General features: G+C 43.5%; 1 protein-coding gene across 1 annotated transcript in view; it reads right to left on the bottom strand.

Moving 5' to 3' along the window:
- ANO2 (anoctamin 2) overlaps positions 1 to 27,336 on the bottom strand; it is a 376,891-nt gene that overhangs the window by 62,041 nt on the left and 287,514 nt on the right. The window contains exons 15-16 of the mRNA XM_030804747.1: positions 19,685 to 19,759; positions 6,567 to 6,762 (exon numbers count right to left, since the gene is read on the bottom strand). Coding sequence (XP_030660607.1) covers positions 6,567 to 6,762; positions 19,685 to 19,759 — 271 coding nt within the window. The remainder of the gene's footprint in view (positions 1 to 6,566; positions 6,763 to 19,684; positions 19,760 to 27,336) is intronic.

Below are 27,336 nucleotides of genomic sequence, written 5' to 3'. Positions count from 1 at the left end.
CCCTCTGGGGCTGTTTTAAGGATTAAACATACTGATATATGTAAAGTACTTAGAACAGTGTTTGGTACAGGGTAAGCAGTATGTGTGTGTGTGTGTGTGTGTGCAAGTGCGTGCGTGCATGTGTGTGTGCAAGTGTGTGCATGTGTGTGAGATATAGGGTAAGCAGGGTGTGCATCAACACACACTTATGCACACTACTAACTGTATGCTTCAGTCAAGTTTCTAAACCTCTTCAGCCTTCTCATAAGTAAAATGAAAGAAATGACCCATTCCCAGTTACTGTCATAATGTGGGGCGAAGTATGCAAACCAGTGTTGGTATGAGGTGGGCCCTCAATGGAACTCAGGGCCTTTCCCCATCCCTCCTTTCACTCCCATCCCTGGCCCCGCTTCAGGAGCATCTGGGGCAGTGACACTCAGGAGTGGGCTATCAGCAATGTCTAAGCACCTCCTAAGCACAGCCATTTTCATAAAAACCTTGACTTGACTAATACTCTTTTTTCAAGCACCTACAATGAGCCCAACCTTGTGACTTGGAGAGGTTGGACAGCGAGGGAGGGATGAAGTGCACCACCCCATACACCAGCCAGCATTCTGCACAGAGTTTTGAAAGAAAAGACAAGAAGGAAAAGGAGGCAGCAAGCCAACAGCATTTTGAGTATTCAGCCTAGAAGCCTGCCATCAGCCATGCCTCCTCCATCCTGCCTCTTATTTGAAGAATTCTCCAAAGCTAGAGTACAGACAGGCCCCCTTTCCAGGCCAAGCCTGACCATTGCCTATGTTGGTTATGCTAAGATCCTATAGTTTTCCTGCTCCCAGATGTGTGGCTCAAAGGCACAATACCTGCCTGGGTCCTGACCTGAGGAGGAAGCACACCTTGCACCAGCCAGCTCCATTGCTCTTTCTCCTTGCCTCCCGCCTTCTCCTCCTACCATGCTGCAGCCCTGTCCTGTTTGCTGTATGTCCAGAGCCCCAGTGACCTGCCCAGATTTTGCCTGCTTCCTCCCCTAGGACCTGGACCCTTTCTCTACAGCCACCACCTGTATCCCCTCCTAGGGTGAATGGATCAATGGGGACTAAGAGACTTTGTCCCACCCGTCCACTGGAATCCTACCCCCGCAGCACTCAAACTCCAATACTGATGCTTGCTGACACTGGCAACACACACTGTACACTGTGTCTTGGCCAGCCAGGCTCCCTCTAGGACACAGTTCCAAATGCATTCCCTAGAAAGCCCCCTTCCCACCACCCCAGGGTTCAGTTCAGTCCTGCCTCACCAGTGCTGTGTTGCCTCCAGATTCCAGCATGCCTTGCATCTAAGCTCCTGAGTATTGTTATGGCAGCCAGGGGGACAATCACTGTTTTTATCTGCCACTGCTGCTAGGGGTAGATATCATTCTCAAGAAAATTAACAAATCTTGCCTTCTGTGATATATATTTGCAGCAAGAATGGACCTCAGATAGGCCTGATACCTCAGCCTCTTGAGAGGTGCTCCCAGGAAACTGGTCTTCCATTACTCAGCCCCGTGGGAAACACTTGGGGACTTATTGGGGTTATTGACACCAGCTGTTTGCACCTGGTGAGCAAAGCGCATACTCACAGCCTCCTCAACTATCAAGAGATCTGGGGCAGGAAGCCAAGCGGGTGTTAAACCCAGCGTGAGAATGGCAAAGGAAGTCTTAAGCCTGGCAGACTTCTCATTCCATTAGGTGGCATTATCCATAGCTTTATGTCCCCGTGGAGCCTGGGGGAACCCTGTAACCGTATCTCTGCCTGTGGGGATACTGCTGGGACCTACTTTGTGGGACCATCTCTGTTAGTGTGGGTATTCTTTGCCATTAAGGAAACTTCAAGTCTCCTAATACCCTTGGTGCATCTTTCAGTCACTATCCCATTGTGTCAGCTTTGCATTGGCCTTATTCATCTCAATAAGATCACATCCTTCTGTAGGCAGACAGAGTTGAAATAAGGAATACATAAATGCTCACTGTAGCCTCTACTGTGACTTAAAACATACCTAGACTACGGGCATTCCTTGAAAAATGTCTTTCTGCATGCATGAATGAAGAGAGAGACATATTTCACCAACAACTGCACTGACAAAAATGTGCTAAGACCTGCCATGGGCCAGGCACTGCACAGGAAATAAAAATAAATGAAAGACAGGGTCACTCTTCTCAACAGCCTTGCAGCCTGGTTGGGAGCAAGTGGCAGAGACCTTTCCTGCTTACAGAATGACCACGTACTTTCACACATTTTCCAAGTTCTTCATAATTAGGCTGATTCTGGCCAGTGAGCTGTGAGCAGACGAGATGAATGAAGACGCTTGGAGGCTGAAGCATTTAACAGCCCCAGGCAACTCTCCAGCTGTCTTTCCCTGACATGGTGTCCACGGCAGCCCCCATCAGTCTGGGTCCCTGAGCAATTGTGTGCAGCAGAGACCCCTGCCTGATCGCACTAGATATGTGGGCTGAGCAAGAATACAGATGACTTTATGTGATGCAACCAAGATTTTAAAATGAATTTATTACCCCAGCAGAGCCTAGTCTATTCTAACACCGGGAACACACATACATGTGCAATGCGGTAAGATCAGACAGTCCCCAATCAGCAACCAATGAGTAGTGTGTATAAGACGCTCCAAGCTTAGCCTTGGCCTGTAGGCTTTGCCTTTACTGTACCATCTTCCTAAGAGTTCTCCTTCCAGATCCTTTTGTGGGTGGCTTCCTCCTGCCATCCGGGTCTTAGCTATAAAGTTACCACCTTGAAACACCTTTCCTGACCAACTCCTCCAGAGTGCACAGCCCCAGACCACTGTCTATCTCATCACACCTTCCTCACATTCTGTGGAATGGCCCTGCTCACTGTCCATCTTTCCCTTGCCAGAGTGTAAGCAAGGACCTTGTCGCTTGTCATTGCTGTGTTTCCGGAACTGTGTCTGAGAACTGTGCCTGGCACGGAGCAAGCACTCCATCAACAGCAGATGGATGAACCCAGAAACAGAGGTGTGTGCCAGGGGAGTCTGGAAGTGGCAGGATGACCACTGACAGCTGAGAGGCCAGAAGAGGATTTATATAGGAGAAGCCCTCAAGAAGCCCTTTGAAGGAGGACACTGAGGTCGTTTTGGCAGTCACAGCAGCATGAGCAAGGCTGGGGTGGGGCAACACAGGGAGGCTAGGGTGACCATGAGCTGAGTGGGTCAGTTGGGGTGGAGGAGCACAGTGGGAAGAAAGTAGCTGAGAGCTTGAAATGCTAACTATAGCTGCTCTAGGACCAAGGGAAGCTGTCTGAGGGTGCTGACTGGGAGCAATGTCCCCAAACCCACCGTTCGGGAAAGGTTGGCTGGATGGGGATTTCCAAGCTCTCTAGCCCATTGAAAGAGGCTGAGGACAATGGCATAGGCATTAGGCTGTAAAAACCATCCAGACAGAGGGGATGACCAGAGGACAGGAGGAATATGACGAAGGAAGGATCGGGAAATCTTTGTCCAAAAAAGTTCCCTGATACCCACTGCCACACAGTTGGGGGAGGAGAAGGAGCCAGGTCTAGAGCTCAAAGATTCTTTCCAATGGATTCTCAAATTCAGTGGTCCCTCTCTGAGCCCTCTCGGGTACCCAGTCTAAGGTAGACAAGAGCAACGCCCCAGAACAATGCCCGCTGGGGTTCCTGATGGAGACCCAACACACCACTTCAGTACAGATGGTGAGAAACTGACATCAAAGTCACACAAAAGAGATTCACATTTTAGAGGTAGCATCTGAGTCTGAACCTTAGTAAAGTGAGCGTATAATACTTCCCTTGCTGGCCATGCAGTTTTTGTGAAGATGAAATGGAGTTACAAATTTTATTTTAAGTTTAAAAATACTTTATGAGTATCACTCTCAGAGAGAACAAAATGTACTTGTTAGGATTTTATCTCCTTTCCAGGGCACAGACTTTCTTATGGAGTCCCGGACATTGATCTAACAGCCCAGGGTAGCCGCTTTGGTCTGGGCAAGGAGGGTGTGCCAGTAGAAACAGTGAACATAGCTTCATGATGTGAAAGCTCTGTTACAGCCCATTTTATTTGTGGCTTTAAACAGAAGAGTTAAGGCCCCGCCTTGCATATGGGAAGTACTCACTAAATACTTATTAATGAGTTTTCTATTGTTGCCAACTCTATTTGTCTTTCATCTTTATCACTATCTAGAGCAATGCAAGAAAAGTGAGCTAATGTAACACAAATGAACAGGAAGAAGAAAGGTCTACATCACCATTGACTTCCTGTCCCTCTTTACCCTACTTCCTGCCCACACACTCAGCAATACCCTTTACATTGGATCTCCTACCTCTCCCTATTCTGTCACATCCTATTTCCCTGCTAAGTAATTTTGCAGACAGCTCCCGTCATGCCACGCTCTTGAAAAAAATCTTCAGTGTTGCTAGATCAGGACCACACAGGGCGGGTGAGGGACATTTATTTCTACTCCTGGTGTTTCCTCCATGCGATGGGAGTGTAATTAGTTGTAATGCCTCAGATCGTTTTCCCCCAGCTCAACCATTTCTCCTCTTGGGTGAGAGAAGGAGGAGTAGCTTATCTTATTGTTGAGTCTAGAAGAGGACGCTGGCATTCCTTGCCTAGCCTCTTTTTCTGCCCTTCTTTGGAGGGGCAGCAAAGGGCCTGCAGGAAGCAGGTGTTCTTCTATGCCTCTCCAAGTTCTAAGTTCACAGGGCTGGCCCATCCACCGCTGCCTGCCATGGAGAGAGACTGTCTATTTGGCTCTCTTTCTAAGCTACTACCTCCCATGTAGCCTTTCTCAGTTTTACAGCTGATATTTTGGCTTTGTCTACTCTTGCCATGATCTAATTTCTCAGCTGGTTCAGTAATCAGGCCAGGAAGATGGTACTGTTTATGGCTGAATGCCCCTGGGAACTCCAGCAAACACTTTTCCATTGTCTATGAAAAAAATCGGAGTCCTCAGCCTGGCATTTTAGATTTTCCATCAAAAAGCAAAACAAAACAAAAAAACACGTGCTGGTCAACTCCGTCGGCCCAGTTTCCCACTCCATCGTGCCCTGGATGTGCCCTGGACGTAGAGCCCCGGCACTGGGCTCCCCTGGCAGCCTGCGCATGCTTCATGCTTTCTTTCTCCCACACACTGAGCTCAGCTCCTGCTCCACTGGTGTTTAGCTTGACCAAGACTCTCCCAACCACCCAAGTGGCTCATTTGCCACTTTCCTGCATGCCTTTCCTGACCCCAGGGATCTGATCCCTCCCTTCAGTGCCGTGTTTCTCACTTGGTTTCCTTTGCCAGGAATCTTCCTCTCCTCCTGCCCATCCCCTCCTCCCTATATGCATGCCTGTCTGACTCTCACTTATCTCTGGGCTCTCCAGTTAAATGCCTCTCCCTCCAAAGCCTCCTGAGTCCCCAGGAGTGTTGGATGTTCTTCCGAAGTGCTTCCATAGAATCCTATCATTAAATATGCTGAATTAAAATTCTCTGCTTATTTTTCTCAAGATGCTTATGAAGAAACACAGATAACATTCATAAATATGCACATGCCTGGAAAGAGCAGAGCTGCCCCTGAGGATGGTAAGCTGCCGATAGCAACACAGAAGTCAAAGCAAAGTGCTCACCATGGGTAGTGTTACAGTAGAGGCCAAGCAGGGGAAAGGCACAGACAGAGCAACTTTCCGGAATTCTCCAGTCATCAGGAGAAGGCTCTTGAGGAGGTGGTTATCCTATCAAGGGTCCATGAATTAAAGGCATCATACGTACCATGAATGCAACCTCCGTATGAGGTTAACAAGAAGCTGGGACTCCTCGTCACTAGGGTCAGAGAGGGAAGTCCCTACATTCAGAGAGGGAACGGATGAATCCAGGCCACCCAGAATAAATACAATGGGACAGGGTCTTGACTGTCAGCCTCCCCCATCCAATAAGCATGAATGCCAAATGCCAAGATGTGGTGCTCGGGCAACAGCGGCTTGCAGCTCAAATGACACGTCTGAATATTGAGGCCATTGCATTTTTCTCACTAGCTTGAAGCTTGGGAAGTCTGATATGCCTCTTTGAAGTCTACTCGGTGCCTGGGGAATGTGTGGATTTTCTGGGGCCTCTGACAATATGGGGATAGATAAGACCAATAAAACCCTCTTGGGCTCAAGTATCAAGAGGCTTTCCTCAACTTCATAGATGCTGCTGGGAAAATGAGAGCTAAAGCTCTGTAATTTTTAACAGGAAGTCTTGAGTCTGCCTTGCTTCCCAGGTTAGGCTAAAAAGAACAGACCCCACAATTTATCCTTAGGGGACAGTGAGTGTGTCCTGTCATATGAGGCAATCAACACAGGCCAGAGGACTTGATCAAGAATGTTACAGGAAGGATTCCCGCCTTTAGAGAAAGCCCTTTGACAGCCCTACGAGTACACACACATCGCACTTCCCCATTCTTCCAATTAAAATGCACTGTACAAAGCATCCTGTCCGTGTCCCATTTTTTAAATTTTGGGTCATTATCACCGAAAGCCTTGCACACATTGACTTAAAGAGGGCCTAGGACAGACAGAAGGCTCGATGACACAGTACCAATTTTGGTGAGCCACTTGGCCACAGCGCCGTAGATCTCGTCCAGGATGAGGATGACCACGAGGTTGATGATGACCGCTGTTGCTGTCACTGTCACCCGGACATTAGAGCGTGTAGCCTTATTGAGAGACAGAGCGGCTGCAGTTGTTATTCGATACACAATCACCCCAAAGACGATTGAGAATGTCAGGGCAATCTGTTTGGGCAAAACAGAGAGAAGTACACATCAGCAGGCAATTACTGAGCACCTACCATTTGCTCTGCCAACAGTACCATTTGCTGTTATCAGATATTATTAATCTGGAATCTTTTGTTGGGTAACAAGGGATTCCAGATATTATTAGTCTGGAATATTTGGGTGGGTAACAAATTTTTAGGCAGAGTTCTGAGTGGAGGTGCATTTTCCAGGGGAGAATGTCTTAATTTTTGTCAGATTCCAAATGATTTATCACACACACACACAATAAGGATGACCATGCTGGACCCTCTGGAGTGTTCAACACACACGATGCAATTTCTTTCATTAGGGAGCTTTTGATCTTCTAAAGAGATAACACGAACTCCTTTTAAATAAATCATAGTAAATAATGCCCAAGAATGTATTAACTGCTAAATGAAGAGTATAATTGCTGAAGGAACTCCAAGTACACAGGAGAAAGTAAATTTGAGTGGTCAGGGAATAGTTTGTGGAGACAGTGGGATTTAAAATGGAGTTTTCATGAGAAGAAATAGAAAGCCATTGAAGGTACCTGAGTTGAGAAGGGATGAGTTACAGCTTGATAAGTAGAGGCAAGAAGGTTGCTCAAAGGAGAAAAGAGGGAATACATCAGGAGTGAGATTTTAGGAATCTCAGTCCTCAAGATGAACAAAATATCACTGTAAGATTTCTCTACTAGGTGACTTGAAATGGAGGACTCAGATTCCTCATTTGGTACAGAAATGTCTAGCTGCTGTGCTCCAAAAGGAGGGTTACAGCCATGTGACCTCTAAGGGTTCCCCTCATTTCCTCTCTCTAGAACCTAAGAATAATAAGGGACTCTCTTAGACCTAGATCTGCCCAACAGCCCCTCTTCCTTCTTCTGTCCCCACATCCCCTCCTGTCCCCATCGCAACCAAGGAAGGATCACTTCCAGGAAGCACAGGATGCTATGAGAAGAAAGTGCCCTGAGTAAGCCTCTTAGAGGGGACAGAAGAAGGAAAGACAACTGCTAGGTGCATGCCCCGCTCACAGTAAATTATACTTTGCTTCAGTCAAGTCAAGACTTCTTCAAGAAAGAGGCCTTCCTTCTTAGGACTCTTTCTGTAAAGGAAACTGTTCAGGTCCTATTTCCTCTGCAGGACAGAGAATGGGCACTGGCTATGAAGGACTAAATAGAAAACATGGGGAGAGAAAACGGCAGGTGGAAGGCTCCCTGAAAAAATAAGCTGTGCTGGACTACACACACACACACACACACACACACACACACACACTGTGCTGGACTACACACACACACACACACACACACACACACACACGGGGAGGGAGGCAGGAAGGAGGGGCTAAGAGGAGGGGAAGAGAGGCACAGGAGGAAAGGGGAGGGGAGGTGGGGGCCTCTGGCTTGGGCGGTGCTTTGCAAGCAGTGTGAATGACACTCTAGTGGCTTGCCAATGGGTTGCAGATGTGTCCAGGTATGGATGTTTTCAGACCTCTGGGGGGTACCTGGGGTGTGCTGGTGGCAGACTCAGCTCTTTATCCTGGTGGGCTTCAAAAAATACCAGTAATTGCCCTATGGGCTGTGTCGTGAAAAAGAAGCCCTTGGTAAGGAAGGCAGAAAGGTGGCATTCTCTGGGTAGAGGAAGGCTGTGTGTGTTTGGGTGTGTGTGGGTGTGGGGAGAGGAGAGGTTAGATGGGAAAAACACTCTGTGTGAGGCCCCTCTTCTGCTGCAGGGTGGGGGTGGGGAGCGGCAGAAATACCAGCTTCCAGGACTAAGTAGGGACTACTACCGTGTAACTGGGAAAACCTGGACATGACATCACCCCTCTCCAACGATGTAGACATTTTCACTTCCCATTCCTCTGGGATTGTCACTGCCAGACAGTAAGAGCCTAGAAAATGTGGTGTGAGATTCTTTTCCCCAAAAATCACTTTTGCAGTGAAGACCAGTGATTAAAGTATTGATGAGGCTGGGGAGGTGAGGGTATTGAGGAGTGAGTGAATGCGTGTGTGTGTGTGTGTGCGCACACGTGTGTGTGTATTTGGGGTTGGGACTGGGAGACGGACTAGGGGAAAAAAACAATGGCAAAAACATCCTTTGTTTAGGGTCTTGTGGGAGGGACATGAAGGAAGATGTGGGGAGAAGATCAGCTTCTGTTCTTCTCTAAGAGGCCCAGCTGCTAAACTAGAGAAGGAAGAACACTCTTTGCTACTCAAAATGTGGTCCAAGGACCAGCTGCATCAGCTGGAAGCTTGATTGAAATGCAGAATCTCAAGCACAGCTCCAGACCTACTGACCTGGAACCTGCATTTTAACAGAATTCTTTTTCAAATTCAAGGAGCACTGTTCTACTTATCTAGAAAAGCCTTCTTTCCCACCCTCCCTTCCTCCCTAGCCCCACCCCCGGCACACCTCACTTCAGCTCTCTGGTTCTTTGCAGGTTTACCTTCTCTGGTCTTAATTTCCTATCCCACTATAGAAATCAAGCTCTGAATCTCTCGTTTGGTGTTTCCCAGAGCATCTCAAGATTCACAGAGCTTTCAAGCTGCAGGAACTTGCAGAGCACCAACCCAGTCACGTGACCATTTTGGAGATGAAGAAACGGGTATGGAAAAGTGATGCGATTTGCTGAAGTCCACAAGATGTGGACTACAACCCTACTCTTCTGGATCATGATAGAAATTTTTAAATCTTAGCATTTAGGAATCATCTATGTATAGTCTTTAGTCTCATACGTAAGGAAACTGAAGCCCAAGGCAACAATGTGATTAATTCAAGGTCTGGAGGGTGTATGGTAGAGCTGAGATGTTAATGGTGATAATATCATCAATACCAGCTGAACCATTTGTGCCTTCTAGATGTCTTTATTCGATGCATATCTTCACTAGCACTGATTCTTTTTTTTTTTTTTTTTTTATTTGAGATGGAGTCTCACTCTATCACCCAGGCTGGAGTGCAATGGCGCGATCTCGGCTCACTGCAAACTCCGCCTCCCAGGTTCACGCCATTCTCCTGCCTCAGCCTTCCAAGTAGCTGGGGCTACAGGCACCCGCCACCACTCCCGGCTAATTTTTTGTATTTTTAGTAGAGACGGGGTTTCACCATGTTAGCCAGGATGGTCTCGATCTCCTGACCTTATGATCTGCCCGCCTTGGCCTTCCAGCACTGATTCTTTTAACTACCATGCAAGATATGCCTTTAATAGATGAGATTTAATGATGATTTGGGATTTGAACCCTGCTCCATGGTTCCAAAGTCTACAATCCCATCCTGACATTAGAACCCCGGTTTTCCAGCACTAAATCCAGTACTATTTCCACCACTTGTGGTTACATTACTGATTTTCTTTTTCTTTTTCTTTTTTTTGTTTGAGATAGAGTTTCACTCTTGTTGCCCAGGCTGGAGTGCAATGGTGTGATCTCGGCTCACCGCAACCTCTGCCTCCCGGGTTCAAGTGATTCTCCTGCCTCAGCCTCCCAAGTAGCTGGAATTATAGGCATGTGCCACCACGCCTGGATACTTTTGTATTTTTAGTAGAGATGGGGTTTCTCCATGTTGGTCAGGCTGGTCTCCAACTCTTGACCTCAGGTGATCCGCCCACCTCAACCTCCCAAAGTGCTGGGATTACAGGGATGAGCCACCATGCCCAGCCCATATTATTGATTTTCTTTATTAAGTTCAATACATATTTTCTGGCCACTTATTGTGCAAACCACTGCACTGGGTATATTCCATGTTTGTGGTCAATCTCTTCCAACTAGGTCAAAAGGAAGTTTGTCTTTTACCACATTCTGTGCCTTAAGCCACTTCATAGCAGCGCCTCCTGTAGAACTGGTTTGGTAAAGATTCGCTGGTCAGCAGCTCTACAGTACAGCAGTTACAGTAGAGGCCAAGCAGGGGAATGCTTGGCCTCAAAAATGCAATGGCCTCAGGGGATCTGGCTGCCTGGCACATGGTCATTTTATTATGGTTCCTGTTGCTTTTGGTGTTTTAATATCATAACTTTACTTCTGGGGCATAAACAAAATGCAACATAAACCAGGCTACAGAGTCCAGAGTCCTACTTTACACCAAGAGAGAGACAGGAAACAGAGGGGGGCCTATTCACCACCCTCCGAAACTTGCATTCTGAAGCAAAGTTGAGGAAATCATTGCACACATACAACAAAGATGAGCCCAGTAGCAGCTGGATGGAGTCACAGGCCTCCGTTCATGAGCTTCTGGTATGCTCTTAGCAGAGAGCAGGGGGATTAGTCAGAGAAAACTCCACAGAAAAAAGTTTAGGGACAGTTTCCTATGGGAAAGACTTAGAGGAAAGAACAAGGAAGACCTTCCCAGAAAAGGGAAGAGGAGCAAGTAGCAATGCACAAGGCACAAGTAACCTCTGCTGATCCCCAGCATGGCATACAATAGTAGCTCAAGTATAAAAATACAGGCACATACACACACTAGCAACTTCATCATTGACATAGTACGCTGCCTATGACATCCACCCAGTTTATTTACCCATTTGGTCATTCATAAAATGTGTCTTAAGCTTCTCCTTGTGCCAGTCTCAGTTCTAGGTTCCAGTGGAAAAAGGAAACAGAAAGCACTACCCTCACAGAGTGGATCTTCTAGTGGGAAAACATAGACAATAAACTAATAAATAGGTAAAATATGTAGTACCTTCAGCATGAGAAATACCGTGGAGACAAAGAAGGCAAACAGGGTATAGGGATCGGTTGCAATTTAAAACAGGGTGGTTGGGAAAGAGACAGGTGAGAACGTGACCTTTTACCAAAGACCTAAAGGAAGGATTTAAGGGAAGGGTGTTTCAGGCAGGCAGTGGCTGACACTGAGTGATCAAGGGGACAGGTGGAGTGGGAGATGGGCAGGCAGCCAGGAGGGGGCCCTGTAATGTGAGGACGTTGGCTTCCACACCGCAGGAGATGGGAAGCCATCAGAGAGTTCTGGGCAGAGGAGTGATGTGAGTTGGTTTAGGTTTTAAAAGTTGGCATGCTGATGATCCGTCAGGGGCAGTGTGCAAACAGGGAGATCAGTGAAGGGGCTATGGTAAGAATCCAGGCTGTGGTGGAGGAGGATTTCTGATGGTGGACTCCCAATATCCAAGTGTAAGAAAATGACTATCTGGGGCACAGGAGGAAAGTTCAGGCACCTAGCTCTAGAGGAAGGACATCACCTCTGACAATCCCCCCCTTACAAGAAGAAAACAGGAGGGCCCATTCAAAAAGGAAACTTTAGCTGAACACACAGGATTGGCAGAGAGGAAATTCGTCTTTGTCCTGGCCTCTAACACAAGGAGGCAGACGAAATAGCACTGGGGCATTTCTTTGCTCTCATCACCCCATGAAAAGCATTCCCAACTGACTTGGTAGATTGGCATGCCTGAAACCTTCCTAATGCCCATGGTCCTGGCATCTTCTGCCTAGGTTCAAGCACAGGGGTGAAGAAAGGAATGAGATGAGAGATACAGTAGGTATCTTTCGCTTACCCTAACTTTATCACAGAAAATTACTTGCTTCTAAGCACCACCCTGACCCCTTCATCTCATGCCCCACACCTTGTTCTAGGGTAATGCTAAGTCCTTTTTCTTTAGAAAACATCAGAGTGAACAGGCCACCTACAGAATGGGAGGAAATTTTTGCAATCTACCCATCTGACAAAGGGCTAATATCCTGAATCTACAAAGAACTTAAACAAATTTACAAGAAAAAAACAACCCCATCAAAAAGTGTGCAAAGGATATGAACAGACACTTCTCAAAAGAAGACACTTATACAGCCAACAGACACATGAAAAAATGCTCATCATCACTGGTCATCAGAGAAATGCAAATCAAAACCACAATGAGATACCATCTCACACCAGTTAGAATGGCGATCATTAAAAAGTCAGGAAACAACAGATGCTCAGAGGATGTGGAGAAATAGGAACACTTTTATACTGTTGGTGGGAGTGTAAACTAGTTCAACCATTGTGGAAGACAGTGTGGCGATTCCTCAAGGATCTAGAACTAGAAATACCATTTGACCCAGTGATCCCATTACTGGGTATATACCCAAAGGATTATAAATCCATCTACTATAAAGACACATGCACACATATGTTTACTGCAGCACTATTCACAACAGCAAAGACTTTGAACCAACCCAAATGTCCATCAGTGATAGACTGGATTAAGAAAATGTGGCACATATACACCATGGAATACTATGCAGCCATAAAAATGGATGAGTTCATGTTCTTTGCAGGGACATGGATGCAGCTGGAAACCATCATTCTGAGCAAACTATCACAAGGGCAGAAAACCAAACACCACATGTTCTCACTCATAGGTGGGAACTGAACAATGAAAACACTTGGACACAGGGCGAGGAACATCACACATTGGGGCCTGTTGGGGGGTAGGGGGCAGGGGGAGGGATAGCATTAGGAGAAACACCTAATGTAAATGACAAGTTAATGGGTGCAGCAAAGCAACATGGCGCATGTATACCTAGGTAACAAACCTGCACGTTGTGCACATGTACCCTAGAACTTAACGCATAATAAAAAATAAAAAATTAAAAATTAAAAAATAAAGAAAACTGGGCTTTTTTAAGTGGGAAAAAGAAATGGGGACAAGTTAGTGCCAAATAAGGATTTTAAAAAATCAAATAGGCAGGAAACAATATAATGTATTGTCCAATCTGGAATACTTTCGAGAGTAAAGAAGAAGTGCTATTAATAATTCCCCCTGGTCTGGAAGCTTAAGCCTGGACAAGCTTGAGCACCTGACTGTGAAGGGTGATGCGTAAACGGGGCTCCCCCCATTCCCACCACTCTGCTGCCAGCTCCTGCCACATGGTTCAGATCCTGGAACTTGCTGGTGGCAGTTGTGGGACCCCAGGCATAGTGAGATTCTCAATTAGTTATTGGTTCTGATACAGAATCTTGCATTTATATCAAGATTTGGAGTTGGGTGGGGTTGGGAAAGGGAAGATTTTACAAAGGAGAGATAATTATGTATTATTTGTGAACAATAAAAATATTCCCACTTTCCAGTCCAGCTTTAGGAGGTATCAATGGAATTTTAAAAAAAGAAAAAACTTAGAACTTTGGCAAGATGACCCACCATTGACCCAGTTTTTAGTATTTGTTGAATGGTGGGACAGTGATCTATTTGTTGTTGTTGATGATGATGATGATGATGATGATGATGACGACGATGATGATGATACAGATTTTTCTCTCAGGCAGCAGACAAGCTCCTAGTTTCAGTCCTCTCCTTGCCTGACTTATCAGCGGCATCTGATACAATTGATTGTCCTGCCCCTTTGAAATGCTTTCTTGACTTCTGGGACTCTCTATTCTCCCCTATCCCTTTTGAATTCTCTTTTCTGTCTCCTCCTCATGCTCCCAAACTTCAGCATAGAAGTGTCCTTGGACATTTTCTCTATCTACTCTCATTCCCTTGGTGATCTCGTGCAATCTTATAGCTTTAAATGCCTTCTGTAGTGATTAGGTCTCCAGCCTGGATGTCTTCCCTGAACTCCAGACTCATATCCATTATGAGGGCAACTGAGTTAAGGAATAACTGCAGATTTGGGGCTGCTCAGGATAAAAGCCGTAGAGTCATTCTTGACTTCTTTTCAGTTTTGTACCACATGATCAAATTCTTTCAGTCCACCTTCAAAATAGAACCAGCATCTGAACACTCTTCAATCTCACCCCGCCCAGGCCACCGCACTTCTTGCATTATCGCAACAGATTCCTACTTGATGTCCCTCTTCCCACCCTCGCCTTTCCACCAGCATTTTCTCACCCCAGCAGCCAGAATGATCCTTTTGAAATGTATGTCAGGTCATGTCATTCCTTGCAAGACCTCCTATTAGGTGTTGTCATCTCACATAGAATTAGCCCATGTCCTTACTGTGGTCTCCAGGGCCCTACCTACAGGGCTCCTCATTACTTCTCTCACTGTGTCCCCCTCTGCACTCCCCACTGCAGAGTGCTCAGCTCCAGCCACACTGTGGCTCTTTCCTGCTGTCCCTCCTGATGCCAGGCATTGCTCCCCTTGGGCTTTTTCTCTTGCTGTTTCCTCTGCCCAGAATGTTCCCCCTAGAATATCCATGTGGCTGGCTCCTCCTTCTCCTCCTGATGCTTGATAAAATGTCATCTTAATGAGAACTTACCTGACCAATCTATTTAATATATGTATTTTGTGTCTTTTTAAATTTTATTGTGAACATGCGAAAAATCCATTTTACACACACATACACACACACACACACACACACACACACACTGAATAAAACAAACACCAATATAGCCCAGACCAGCACTGCCGGCAGCTCTGCATTCCCTGTACACATACATGATCTCCCATCCCTGCTGCTCCTTTGGATCCAACCACTGTGCAGAATTTTGTGATAATCATTCTCTTGCTCATTTGATAGTTTTAACACCGAGGTATGCATCCTTAAACAATATAGTTGAGTATTGTCTCTGAACTCTCTATGAGTAGAATCAAACTGTATATATTCTTTCATCTTGTTTTTTTCACCCTTGATGTTATACATAGCTATTAGTTTGCTCATTTTCATGACTGTGTAGTATTTAATTGTATGAATATGCCTCAATTTATGTATCCATTCTGGTGGTGACAGGCATTTGGACTGTTTCCAGGTTGAGTTATTATAAGCAGGGCTTCCATAGACATTCTTATACATGTATTTTGCTGCTCATGTACACAAGTTTTTCTAAGACAGATATCCAGGAGTAGAATTTCTGGGCCCCAGGATATATGTACTTTCAGTTTCACTAGATAATGCCAAACTATATCCAAAGTGTTTTTGTTTTTACAACTTATACTCCCTATAATAGAGTTTAAGATGCTCTTTTGATCTATATCTTTTCCAACACTTGTTATTGACAGAATTTGGGGCATATATGGTATCTCATTGTGGTTTAAATTAGAATTTCCAGGATTACTAATGAGATTGGGTACTATTTTATAGGCTCATTGGCCATTTGGATTTCCTCTTTTGTGAAGTACATATTCATCTTTTTCCTATTTTGTATTGAATTACTGTTTTCCATGTTTTTTAATTCTTTATATATGTTAAGAAAAATTCTTTGAGTTATAGTTGTTGCAAATATATTATCCCATTCTGATAATTTGTCTTCTCACAGAGTTTATTAGGTATTTTATGAACTTAAATTCTTAATTCTAATATAGTCAAATTTACCAGCATTTTATTATGGTTGTGCTTTTTGTATCTTGCTCAAGAAATTCTTCCCTACCCCAAGGTCATGGAAATATTTTTTTCCTATATATTTAAAAACTCGATTGTTTTGCCTTTCACAGTCCATCTTTAAAATACACCTAGAATTGATGTTTTTGAGTGGTGTGAATAAGGCCTACTTTTATTTTCTTCTGTATGGACACCCAACTGTTCCAGAAGCACTTACTGAGAAGTTCATTCTTTTCCCCACTTATACGCAGTGCCACTTGCATTAATCTGGTTCTTGGTTTTCTATTTTGTTCCATTGGTCTAATTATCTCTTCCCACAAGAATATAACATTATCTTACTTACTGTAGTTTTATAATTAGAGTAACATATCCATCCTTCAAGAGTTTGTTGACTATTCTTAGCTTTGTGCTTCCATATAAATCTTAAAATCAGTTTATCGACTGGACAATCTAAAGACCTTAGAACATTATTGTTCTATTTATTGCCCACCCAACTTACACAGTATTGTTGCATATATTTTAGTTCTATCTTTTTTAACCTCATGAGAATTGGCATTATTATTTTCACAGTCAAGGTTCATATAGGTTTTCTCACATATTTACCACTTTAAAAGCTCTTCATTCCTTCCTAAAACCATGGGCTTCCATATGGGATCACATCCAAGGTACATTCTTAGAATTTCTTTTAATGAGCGATTCAGTTGATAGCAAACTCTCAGTTTTTATTTGTCTGTAAATATCTTTATTTTATCCTTATCACTACATGATGTTTTTCTTGGGCATAGAATTCTTAGTTAGAAATTGTTTTGTTTTCAGCACATGAAGAGGGCATTTCATTGTATTCTGACTTCCAATGTGCTATAAAATATCAGTTGTAGTCCGAGTATCTTTCCATTGAAGGTAATTTGCCTTTGGATTTGAAGCTGCTTTTAAGACTTTTCTTGTGCCTTATATATTCTATAATTTCACTATGATGCATCTAGATGCAGATTTATTTTTACTTTTTCTGCCTGGGTTTCACTAGGAGTCTTCAATCTCTGGATTGGTGTACTGCATCAAATTAGGAAACCACCAGTCCTTATATCTCATTCATTACCTGTTCTCTTTCAACCTGTCTTCCATATTGCCAATCTTTTGTATTGCTATGCTGTATTATGGATAATTTATTCCAGCCTGTATTGTAGTTTACAAATTCTCTCTTCAGCTTTGTCTAATTTGTTGTTAAGTCTATCCAGGGTTGAGGCAGGAGAATCGCTTGAACCCGGGGGGCAAAGGTTGCAGTGAGCCAAGATCGCACCACTGCACTCCAGCCTGGGTGACAGAATCAGACTCCATCTCAAGAAAAAAAAAATCTATCCATGGTCGTGTGTGTGTGAGTGTGTGTGTGTGTGTGTGTGCGCGCACACACATATATATACACATACATACATGGCATATAAAAATCATATATATAACAATAATATTTTTGTTAATTTCTATATATATTTATTTCTAGCAGATAGAGGTTTATTGGTTAGTTTTCATTATCTGCTAGATAAATTTCAAAATAGTTTCTTATTCCTTGTGTATATTTTTAAGGTTGCTGTTTTACCCTGTGACTGATATTTTCAATATCTCTGGTCTTTGCTGTCTGTTCCCACTGGTTCTTTCACATGGTGTTTCAACTTCTTGAGTAATTAGGTGTTTTTGACTGTGTTCTCTTCATTGCCCTTGAAAAATTCTTTTGGGTGATTTTTTGAGGCCTGGCATAAATATGCTTCCCGACAGAGACAGCTTGTATTTGCTTCTGCTGGGCACCTGGGAGCCCTACTAGTGTTGGGTTAAGTTCACAACCTGAGGTTCCCTGATCCTCTTATGTGGTGACCCAGGATAGAAAGCCACAGTAGGGATTGCCCCTGGCCACTTCTTAAGCACAGAATTTTGTTTCCCCTTTTCTCCCTTTTCTGCTTAGATCCATAACAATTTTTTTCTGTAGTCTCATAAATGGGAAAGGGTGTGTATAGTTCAGTTTCATCTTTACTCTGAACATAGCCCTTTGAAGTTCTGATTTAATTTGGTGAGGACATCCTGTTACAATCCCCATTTGGGGCCATCCATCATCCCTAATTTCTATCCTCCTTGCTCCCATAAAACCACCAAAACCAACGCCTAGGTTTGCCGAGATGGGAAAATGTTCTCAAGGTAAAAGCAGCTCTAGTGCCCAGGTATTTGTTTCCTTGATTCCCATTTTCCTTTAGATTTTAGCCTGGTATTACTTCCTATCCTGTCAGCCCTTTGAGGCTTTGAGAAGATAGAAAAATATATTTATCCAATTTTTTTTTTGTAAATTTTAGCAAAATAGGATGTTACAAATATCCTAACCTACTACTACTGGAGATAGAAGTCTATTTTACCTATTTTTTAAAATTATTTATTTACTTATTTATTGTCTGCAAATTCTTTTAAGAGAGAGATTATTTTGTTTTGTTTTCTGCTGTATCCCCAGTGTCTAAGAATGGTGTCAAGCACATCGTTTGACTCATTAAATATTGAATGAATAAACTCTTTAACAATAATATGCATATTGCAGGAGGCTTTGAAGTGCTAAATTAACTTTATATCATTACAGCTTAACACACGGCAACTCACCACATACTCTTGAATAAATTCCACATGCCTTGCACTTGCTAAGCAATGAAAAGAAAACAAATTTGGACTTCTAAGCTTTGGCAAGGCACCCATCAACTCTGTACTTCATCTGAAAAATGATGAGTTGAATTGGTGATATCTAAGTTTCCTTCACCTTTTAAATTTCTGAGACGAAAACACAGTTCCTGTACTTAAAGGTCATGATGGCGAAAATAATGGCAGTGGTAACCTCAGGCCAGAGTCAGAGTTACAACAATTTCCAAACCAATTTTTGGAATAAGTGATCCCTCTTCCACCTGCAACTAATGTGTAGGCCTACTTAGAAATGCTCTGAGCTGTGAATACACACACTCCTTTGTAAAGCAGAACCTCCTATCTTGAATACTGTAAGGAATATTTCCATGAAGAGATATGGGGTATTAGTTACCCTAACTTAGTCCTCTGATTTTTGCCTTCCCCAAGGTCCTCTAGCTTCAGGTACTGCGGTCTAGCCCATGCTAGCAACCCAGAATGAACTGCTACCACTTCATTGATCTAACTCAAATATGAATCACAGGGTTTTCCCTGAGCTTTCCCTGACACAGCTGAGACCATCTGGGTCTTGCAAACGGGCTGTACCAAACTCTAAGGTAAAGCGCAAGGAAATAAACCCAGCAACTATAGGAAAGCTGAAGAATCACACTTACCAAGCCTAAGCTGGCTATCTCCTGTGGCTTCCAGACTCCGGTCTATCCACAAACGTCAGAGAGAGCCACCCCACAGCCCAAACAGGCTGCTGCAATTGCAGCTGTCTTGCCTGATTCCTCCTCCAAGTTTTTGGTCTGTCTCAATGCGGAAGCACCATCTTGCAACCCACTCGCTGGAAGTTCCAACTTCTAGCATGGGTGGTCAATGGCCTCACTACAGACAAGATCCTGCCCCTCTACACAGGACTGTGGCTTCCCCTTTACCAGTCTCTCATTATTTCCACAGCAGAATATAATACCCACAGTGGTCACATAACAGCATCTACATGCACGCAGTCGCAGGCAAGTGGTCCCTCAAGGAAATTACCATGAACAAGATGGAGGCAAAGTTCATCAGGTAACCTGGGAAACGATCCTTCCAGGTCAGTTTATCTTCATCATCCTGGGGAGAAACGGGAGAGTAGAGACAATCAGGAGGCACAAATAACAGATATTAATTTGCTCTCAATTTGCATATATTTGCATATGATTGATCATTATCACTCTATACAGATATATTTCTAGTCACTGATGCCTTACTCTCCATATCAACAACAGCCCTCCTAATTTTGTAATTTCTAGATAAGTTGGCATAGCCTGGAAAAACTACAGTGAAAAAACAAAATTTGATTTCAGCCTCACACTGGGCTGAATTTCTAGTTCAACCACTTATCAGCTGTGTGATCCTAGATATGTCTCTTATGAACATTTCTGACCTTTCATTTTTTCATCTGTAAATTGGGCACAGTAGTGATACCTGCCCTGCCTACTACACAGGACAGTTTTCTTTGTTTTGTTTGAGTGAGAACCATGTGAATATAGTAAAGCAATGGACAAATGACAGCTACAACCCAACCACAGGGCAGCATCCTATAAATAGGTCATCTGCTAAATAAAACATCAACCACTGATCTCAGAGCCTAATAATTGTGCAAATTACCCACAATTTTGTTCCTCAAAGAGGCTACATGTAGCATTATGTGCTCCCCCTCGTCACAAATCCAAACATTTTGAGGCACAGGTTAAGCTGATCCATTCAATCAACTTGGCTGAGAATCCTACCTTTTTCCCCTTGGACTGGGTCCAGTTCAATCAGGTCATTATCCTGGGACAATCGTATCACTAACCAGAGTCGTCCTTCAGCATGCTCTGCGGACCCTCATTTGGTGGGGGACAGGGGAGGGGCTGCCAACAGCTATGAATGGTAAACAGCTCTGCTAATTAAACAGCTCTGCTGTATAAATTTAGTTCAGGCACTTGATTTCTCTGAGCTGCAGTTCTATAAAATTAGAATTGATACAGCTGTCCTGCCTACCACACAAGGTAGCTGGGAAGACCATCTGAAGCCGTGTTTGGGAAGGTGCCGAGAGTATGGCAGAGCACTCCCTGCCAGTAAGGCAAGAATCCAGGAGTACTTCTGCAAGGTGTCTGAATGGGGCTCAGCGGCAAGCACTCCAGGGCTCCCGCTCTCTCTCCTCTCCCCTCCTCACCACTGATAGTCTAGACACACCTGATTTGGTGCTAGCAACAGTGCCATCTAGCCCTTGAAAGCTTGTACTGTAAGCGAAGGATGTCCTTATACTAAAAGATTTCTTTCTAAAAATCCCTCTAGGGCCCACTGCGTTGATCTTGGCGCCAGGCACAGTGGGAGACAGAAGAAAATTGACACGATCACTACTCCTGGGGGGTTCACGGGCTAAGGAAACAGAGATGACACCCACACACCAAAAGGTTTAAGAATCCCTGGTCAGTTTGGGAGTGAGGGTTATCTTGGGAGCCAGCCTGAAGGGATCTGAGAAGAGGAAAATTCTCAGTGCATGCGTGGAACTGAGCAATGGGTCGAGTTGGCTTAATAAATTGTGGTAGAAATGAGAGTTACAGCCGAATTCACTTAGTAATTAGCACTTGCATTTACAGATTATGTAAACAAGCAATAGATTCAGGTTTACACAGACTTAGTGATAGAATCCGGTTGCTAGACTCTTAGCCCAACAGCCTTTCCATCACACAGTGGGGATGGAGTCTCACTCTATTGTCCAGGCTAGAGTGCAGTGGTATGATCTTGGCTCACTGCAACCTCCGCCTCCCAGGTTCAAGTGATTCTCCTGTCTCAGCCTCCCGACTAGCTGGGACTACAGGCACATGCCACCATGCCCCCAGCTAAGAGTGTGTGTGTGTGTGTGTGTGTGTGTGTGTGTGTGTGTGTGTGTGTATTTTTAGTAAAGACGGGATTTCACCGTGTTAGCCAGGATGGTCTCGATCTCCTGACCTCGTGATCTGATCCGCCCGCCTTGGCCTCCCAAAGTGCTGGGATTACAGGCGTGAGCTACTGCACCCAGCCACCGAAGTGTATTTTTAAAAGATTTTTCTTTAAGTTGTTGACAAGGAAAACTGAGGATGGGCCGACGAATGATAACACTCAATAGGGATTCTGAAGAGAAATTTGAGGGGCCAGGGAGGGACTTTTCCTGAGCCATCCCTGGAGTCTTGGTTCAGTCCTACTCAACAAACACAGTCTGAACAGTGCCAATGGGCCAGGCTCTGTGCTAGATACTGAGGATACGCTGAGGAGAAGGTTCAGCTCTGCCCAGGAGGAGCTCAGAGGCCACCAAGGAAACAAGGAAAAGCACTTCTAAGCTAAATCTGATTAGGAAGGTGGCATTACTATTTTGCATAAAAATGAGACATAACTAAAAAGCAACCCAATTAAATGTCCTCTCAAAGCAACTTAAAGAAAAAATGCTCATTTTGATATAACATTCTAGTGTATGTTGAAAAATCACCCCTTCTCATGTTTACATTGGTGATCTCTTTTTTCTGGAAGTCACAGCTCCCAACACACACACACCGCTCATGCATTCAGACACTCTCCCAACATAAGAAGCCAAGAGAAACACAAAGATTGCACCGCTGCCTTCCAAGCTCCCAAAGTCACTAGTAAAGATGACAGTGAGTAAAGTAGTCTTTACTTATAATAATCTGGCTCTAATAATAGAAGCCAATTAAAACTCTCCATTCACGGATACATTAACAATATGAAGACTTGCAGCAAAATATCCTTAACTTAAACACACTCTGCTTAAAAATCCTATAGCCAGCATATAAGACAGTACAAACAGAAGTAGGCTTGGAACCAGGACATCCAAGTTCTGAACTCTTCGCTCTGGTACTTCTTAGGTGAGTGACCTTGGGAAATTCCCAGATCATCAGCTTATCTGTAAAATAATTTATGTGCCCTATCTGTAAAATACAGTTGTATCTATCACATCAAATTACCATGCATTTAAAATTACCCAACCTATGAAGCAGGTCAAGAGAGTGCAGGCACACAGAGGTATGAGAATTCTTAGCACCCCTCTCTCCTTTTAAAATGGAAATAACACTTGTCCCACCTAAGTGTCCCAGGTATTGTGTGGATCACATGAGTGCATGCATATGAGAGAGCTTTGTAAACTGGAAGGCTCATAAAAGTAAGGTCTAACCAGCTTCATGATTATATCAAAAGCAGGTGACTATAAAGCACTTAGCTAATGCAATCATTGTTAAGACAGGAGCCTAGCTGTCCTCTGTGCTAGCTTCTTTGTCTCAGCTCTTTGTGTCTATGTCCCTTGATGATGGCTCCCATTTTGAGCCTCCAGACAGCAAGTAGCACAGTAATAAAACCACATAAGTGCCCTTTTGGCAAGCTAAACATTTGGAAATGAAATCACTGAAAAGGCAATAGGTGAGAGTGCTATTTAAACAAATCCCTTGGAGAATAATTTTGTAAAGTGGCAATCATCCTTGAGTTGTTTTCTTCTTTTCTTTTTTTTTTTCTTTTTCTTTTTTTAGAGACAAAGTCTCACTCTGCCATCCAGGCTGGAGTGCAGTTGCATGATCACAGCTCACTGCAACCTCGAACTCCTGGGCTCAAGTGATCCTCCTGCCTCAGCCTCCAGATTAGCTGAAATTATAGGCATAGGGCACCACAGCTGGCTTCATTTTTAATTAAGATATAATTTACACACAGTAAATTTCACCTTCATTAGTGTTTAGTTCTGTAAGTTTTGATAAATATATAGTCATATAACCACAACCACAATCAAGACATAGAACAATACCATCACTTCATCACTTCCCATTATTCTCCCATGTCCCTTTGCAGTCTATCAGCTCCCCCAATCCCCAGAACCTGACAAGATCTGTTTTATGCCCCTCTGGTTTTATCTTTTCCAAAATGTCATATAAGTGGATTCATAGAGTATGCAGGCTGTTGAGTCTGGCTTCTTTGACTTAGCACAGTGCATTTGAAATTCATCTTGTCCATGTGGTTGCATGTCTTGGTAGTTTGTTCCTTTTTATTGCTGAATAATATTCCACTGTGTGGACGTACCACAGTTCATTTATCCTTTCACTATTTGGGAGATGTTTGAATTGTTTCTAGTTTTTGGCAATTATGAATAAAGCCATTGTAAAAGTGGCTGTGCACTGTTTTTGGTGTGAACATAGGTTTTCATTTCCCTTGGATAATTACCAAGGAAAGGAATTACCAAGTCATAGGGTAAGTGTATGTTTGACTTTATAAGAAACTGCCAGACAACTTCCCAAAGTGGGTGTACCATTTTGAATTTCCATTAATAAGATATGGTATTTCCTTCCTCTATTTTCTTTCTTTTATTAAACAAGTTGTTAATTTAGAATAGTTTTAGATTTACAGAAAAGCTTCAAAGGAGTTCCCATATACCCTGCACCCAGTTTCCACTATTATATTAGTTAAGTACATTTTTCACAACCAATGAACCGATATTGTACAGTATTAAAGTTCATACTTTATCCATATTTTCTTATAAATATAACATAAAATCTGATATTACTTAAATTTAATAATATACCATTTATATTAGTTTTTACCTAATATCCATTTCCTGTTCCAGGGTCCCCTCCAAGAAAACACATTATATTTAGTCGCCATGCCCCCTTAGACTCCTCTAAGCTGTGAATGTTTCTCAGACTTTTCTTGTTGGTGGTGACTTTGTTAGTTTTGAGGTGTACTGGTCAAGTATTTTGCAGAATGTCCCTCAACACGGGCTTGTCTGAAGTTTTTCCCATGATTAGACTGAAGTTATGCATTTGGGGGAGGAAGACCACAGAGGGAAGGGGCCATTTTCATCACATCATATCAAGGGTACAGGCTAGAATATGACTGATCACTGATGATGTCAACCTTGATCTCCTGGTGGAGATAATATCTGTCAGATTTTTCTATTGCAAAGTTTTTTTTTTTTTCCTTTCCATACTTTACTCTTCAGAAGAAAGCCACAAAGTGCCCACATTTAAGGTGTGGGAATTACACTCCACCTCTCTGAAGGGTCAGTATCTACAGATTCTCCTAGGTTTTTAATCCAGATTTTTATATTTTGAATTTGCTTAAAGAAGGACTGTAAAGAAGAGATACTCAGTCACACCAGTGTGAAACCAGTGCAGGTTACTCCCAACCCTAAAAAGAGAATGAAGACGATAAATGCCAAGTGACCAGGACTGGAGTGGAACTGGGTTTGGGCTTCAAAAGAAGCAGGCTGTGGTCCTCATTCTTTGGGAAGCCCACAAAGGACAGGAAGCCAAACCTTGCCATCCTCACTGGCAGCTTCATTATCATCATCTGCCTCAACCCTCCAGATAATAACAAGAGGGCCAGGAACAGGTCAGACTGGCTTCTATCAAAATGTTCATACATTGACCCTATGTTCTGGCAAATATTTTGGGGGCAGTGGCAAAGAGAAGAGAAATACAATGGATTTGGAAATACAGGACGTAGGCTTCATTCCCTGTCTCCACCTCTTTATAAGCTGAGCAACCTAGGGCATATTGTTCAAATTATCTGTGTCTTCAAATCAGCATCTCTAATGGGGTCTAATGGGACAACTGGTAACTTTCCTTACTGAGCACTCAATGAGTATACCACATATGTGACAGTACTTGGAAAATTATAAGTTCTGTATAATTGTGAGCTGTATTACTCTTGTTTCTATACAGGAGGCATACATTGAACATCAAATATGTACCAAGCATCATACTAGCACCAGGCACTAGGCATACATAGAAGAACAGCTCACATTGTTGGCCCTAGCTAGTAGCAGAAACTGAGAAAGATGAACACAAATTATGACATGATGTGACATACAAAGTGTCATGGAAACATAGAGGAGGGAGTGACTTCCAGCCCAGAGGATTAAGGAGAGACTTCAATGACTAGGAGACATTTCAACTGTGATTAAAGAATGATTAGAGTTTCCCGGGATGAAAAGGGGGATGAGGGAATTCCAGAGAAAGCACCATATGCAAAAGCATGGAGATACCACAACGCAGAGTACGATCAAATGGGTCCGTGTAACGAGAGGTTAGTATTATACACAGCAGCAGGGTTTTAGGTAGATAAGGTTAACTCAGATTCCTGACTACCTGGTAATCTACAGTGCATCTTTCATTATGACACGAAGGATCAAAAATCAGAATAGAATGACACTTCTAACTAGCAGATAGCAAGTCATCTGAGAGTAGGCTAGCAGGGGTCATAGAGGACAAATAATCCAGTTCCTTACTGATCAGATCAGTCCTGAGGCACAGGAGGAGAGGTGACACACCCATGGCTAGTCAGTGACTTCATTCCAGGCAACACCAGAACAGGGCCTCTGATATTTCTGCTCAGTTGTTGAGAAGGCTGTTGCTAACTGGTTCCTTTATAAGGAATGGTTGCTTCTAGATTTTTAATTCTAAATAATATTCAGGGGCCTTTAAAACATGAATTATGTTTTAATGCCATAGTAGTTGATTTATTCTGATGGTAGAAAATATTGAAAGCAATTGCTTACTTGCATTCAGTTCTGTGTACTGTTTGAGGAACGGAGCTGAGGTGCTGTCTGCCTATCACTTCCAAGCCTTTACTCTTCTATGAGAGCCTCTCCTTTGGGGTGCACACCATTCAGCCATAAGGACTTGGACTTTGTGATTATCATCTGCATCACTGTCTTCCCCAATCCTGCCATCATCACAAGCAACTGAGATCCAGAAACTGACTTGCTCCTCGATGTCCTAATGTCAACCCTACTTCACTTTGGCCAGCAGCTCTTCACCGCACTCCAAGTAATGTTGATACTTGGAACTCTTCACTTCCTATTTTTCCACTACTCTTAGTCTCTTATTTACAGTCTGGCTTATCACTCCAGTCACACTAAACATCACACACATGCTCCTGTGCCTGAGTTCATCCAACAGAGCCACATAACAGTGCCTCATACTGAATCAGAGCAACCATCCCACTTCTCAATAAGATAAGGGATTCTGAGTGCCACTGAAAAAATTACACAACTGCATGGATTGATGTCACTATACAGTCACAACTGGCAACATCAGTTGTGCCCCCGTTGCTGCCTGGCCATACTTTTTTCATTCCTCTATACACCCATCAGTTGTGTCCAAATTGCCCCTCTCTCTATGCAAGTCCCCTATTCTTCTATCCCTTTTCTCCCACTCATTACATAACTTCACTTTTTTATTGGGAAAAAAAAAACTCAAGATCATCATGTGAGAATCTCAACTTCTCCTTTTGCCACCTACAATTTCATCTTCGTTTTTTCACATCTGACCTTTCTGTCTCATTTGGAGGGATGTCCCTCCCTCTTGTTGACTGCCAGTCTTTCCGCCTTTCCTTTAAATCTCAGCCTCTCCTCAAGGACTTTGTTCTCCTTTATCTTAAAACTGTTTTCAGACTTTTGCAGGTACCTTCAGAATCATCCGCAGGACTTGTTAAAACAGATTTCTGGGCTCCATTCCCAAAGATTCTGATTCAGTGGCTCTGGAATGGGGCCTGAGAATTTGCATTTTTAATAAGTTTTCAGGTACAGTGAGTGCTGCTGCTGCTGTGCTGTTGCTAGTCAGGGAACTGTATTCACCCTCTTAAACCATTTCCTTCTGTGGGGTATGGCCACCCAGCCTGCAGACACA

Source organism: Nomascus leucogenys, chromosome 23 (genome assembly GCF_006542625.1).
Source record: "Nomascus leucogenys isolate Asia chromosome 23, Asia_NLE_v1, whole genome shotgun sequence".
NCBI lineage: Eukaryota > Metazoa > Chordata > Mammalia > Primates > Hylobatidae > Nomascus > Nomascus leucogenys.
This window is presented reverse-complemented; position numbering and strand designations above follow the sequence as displayed.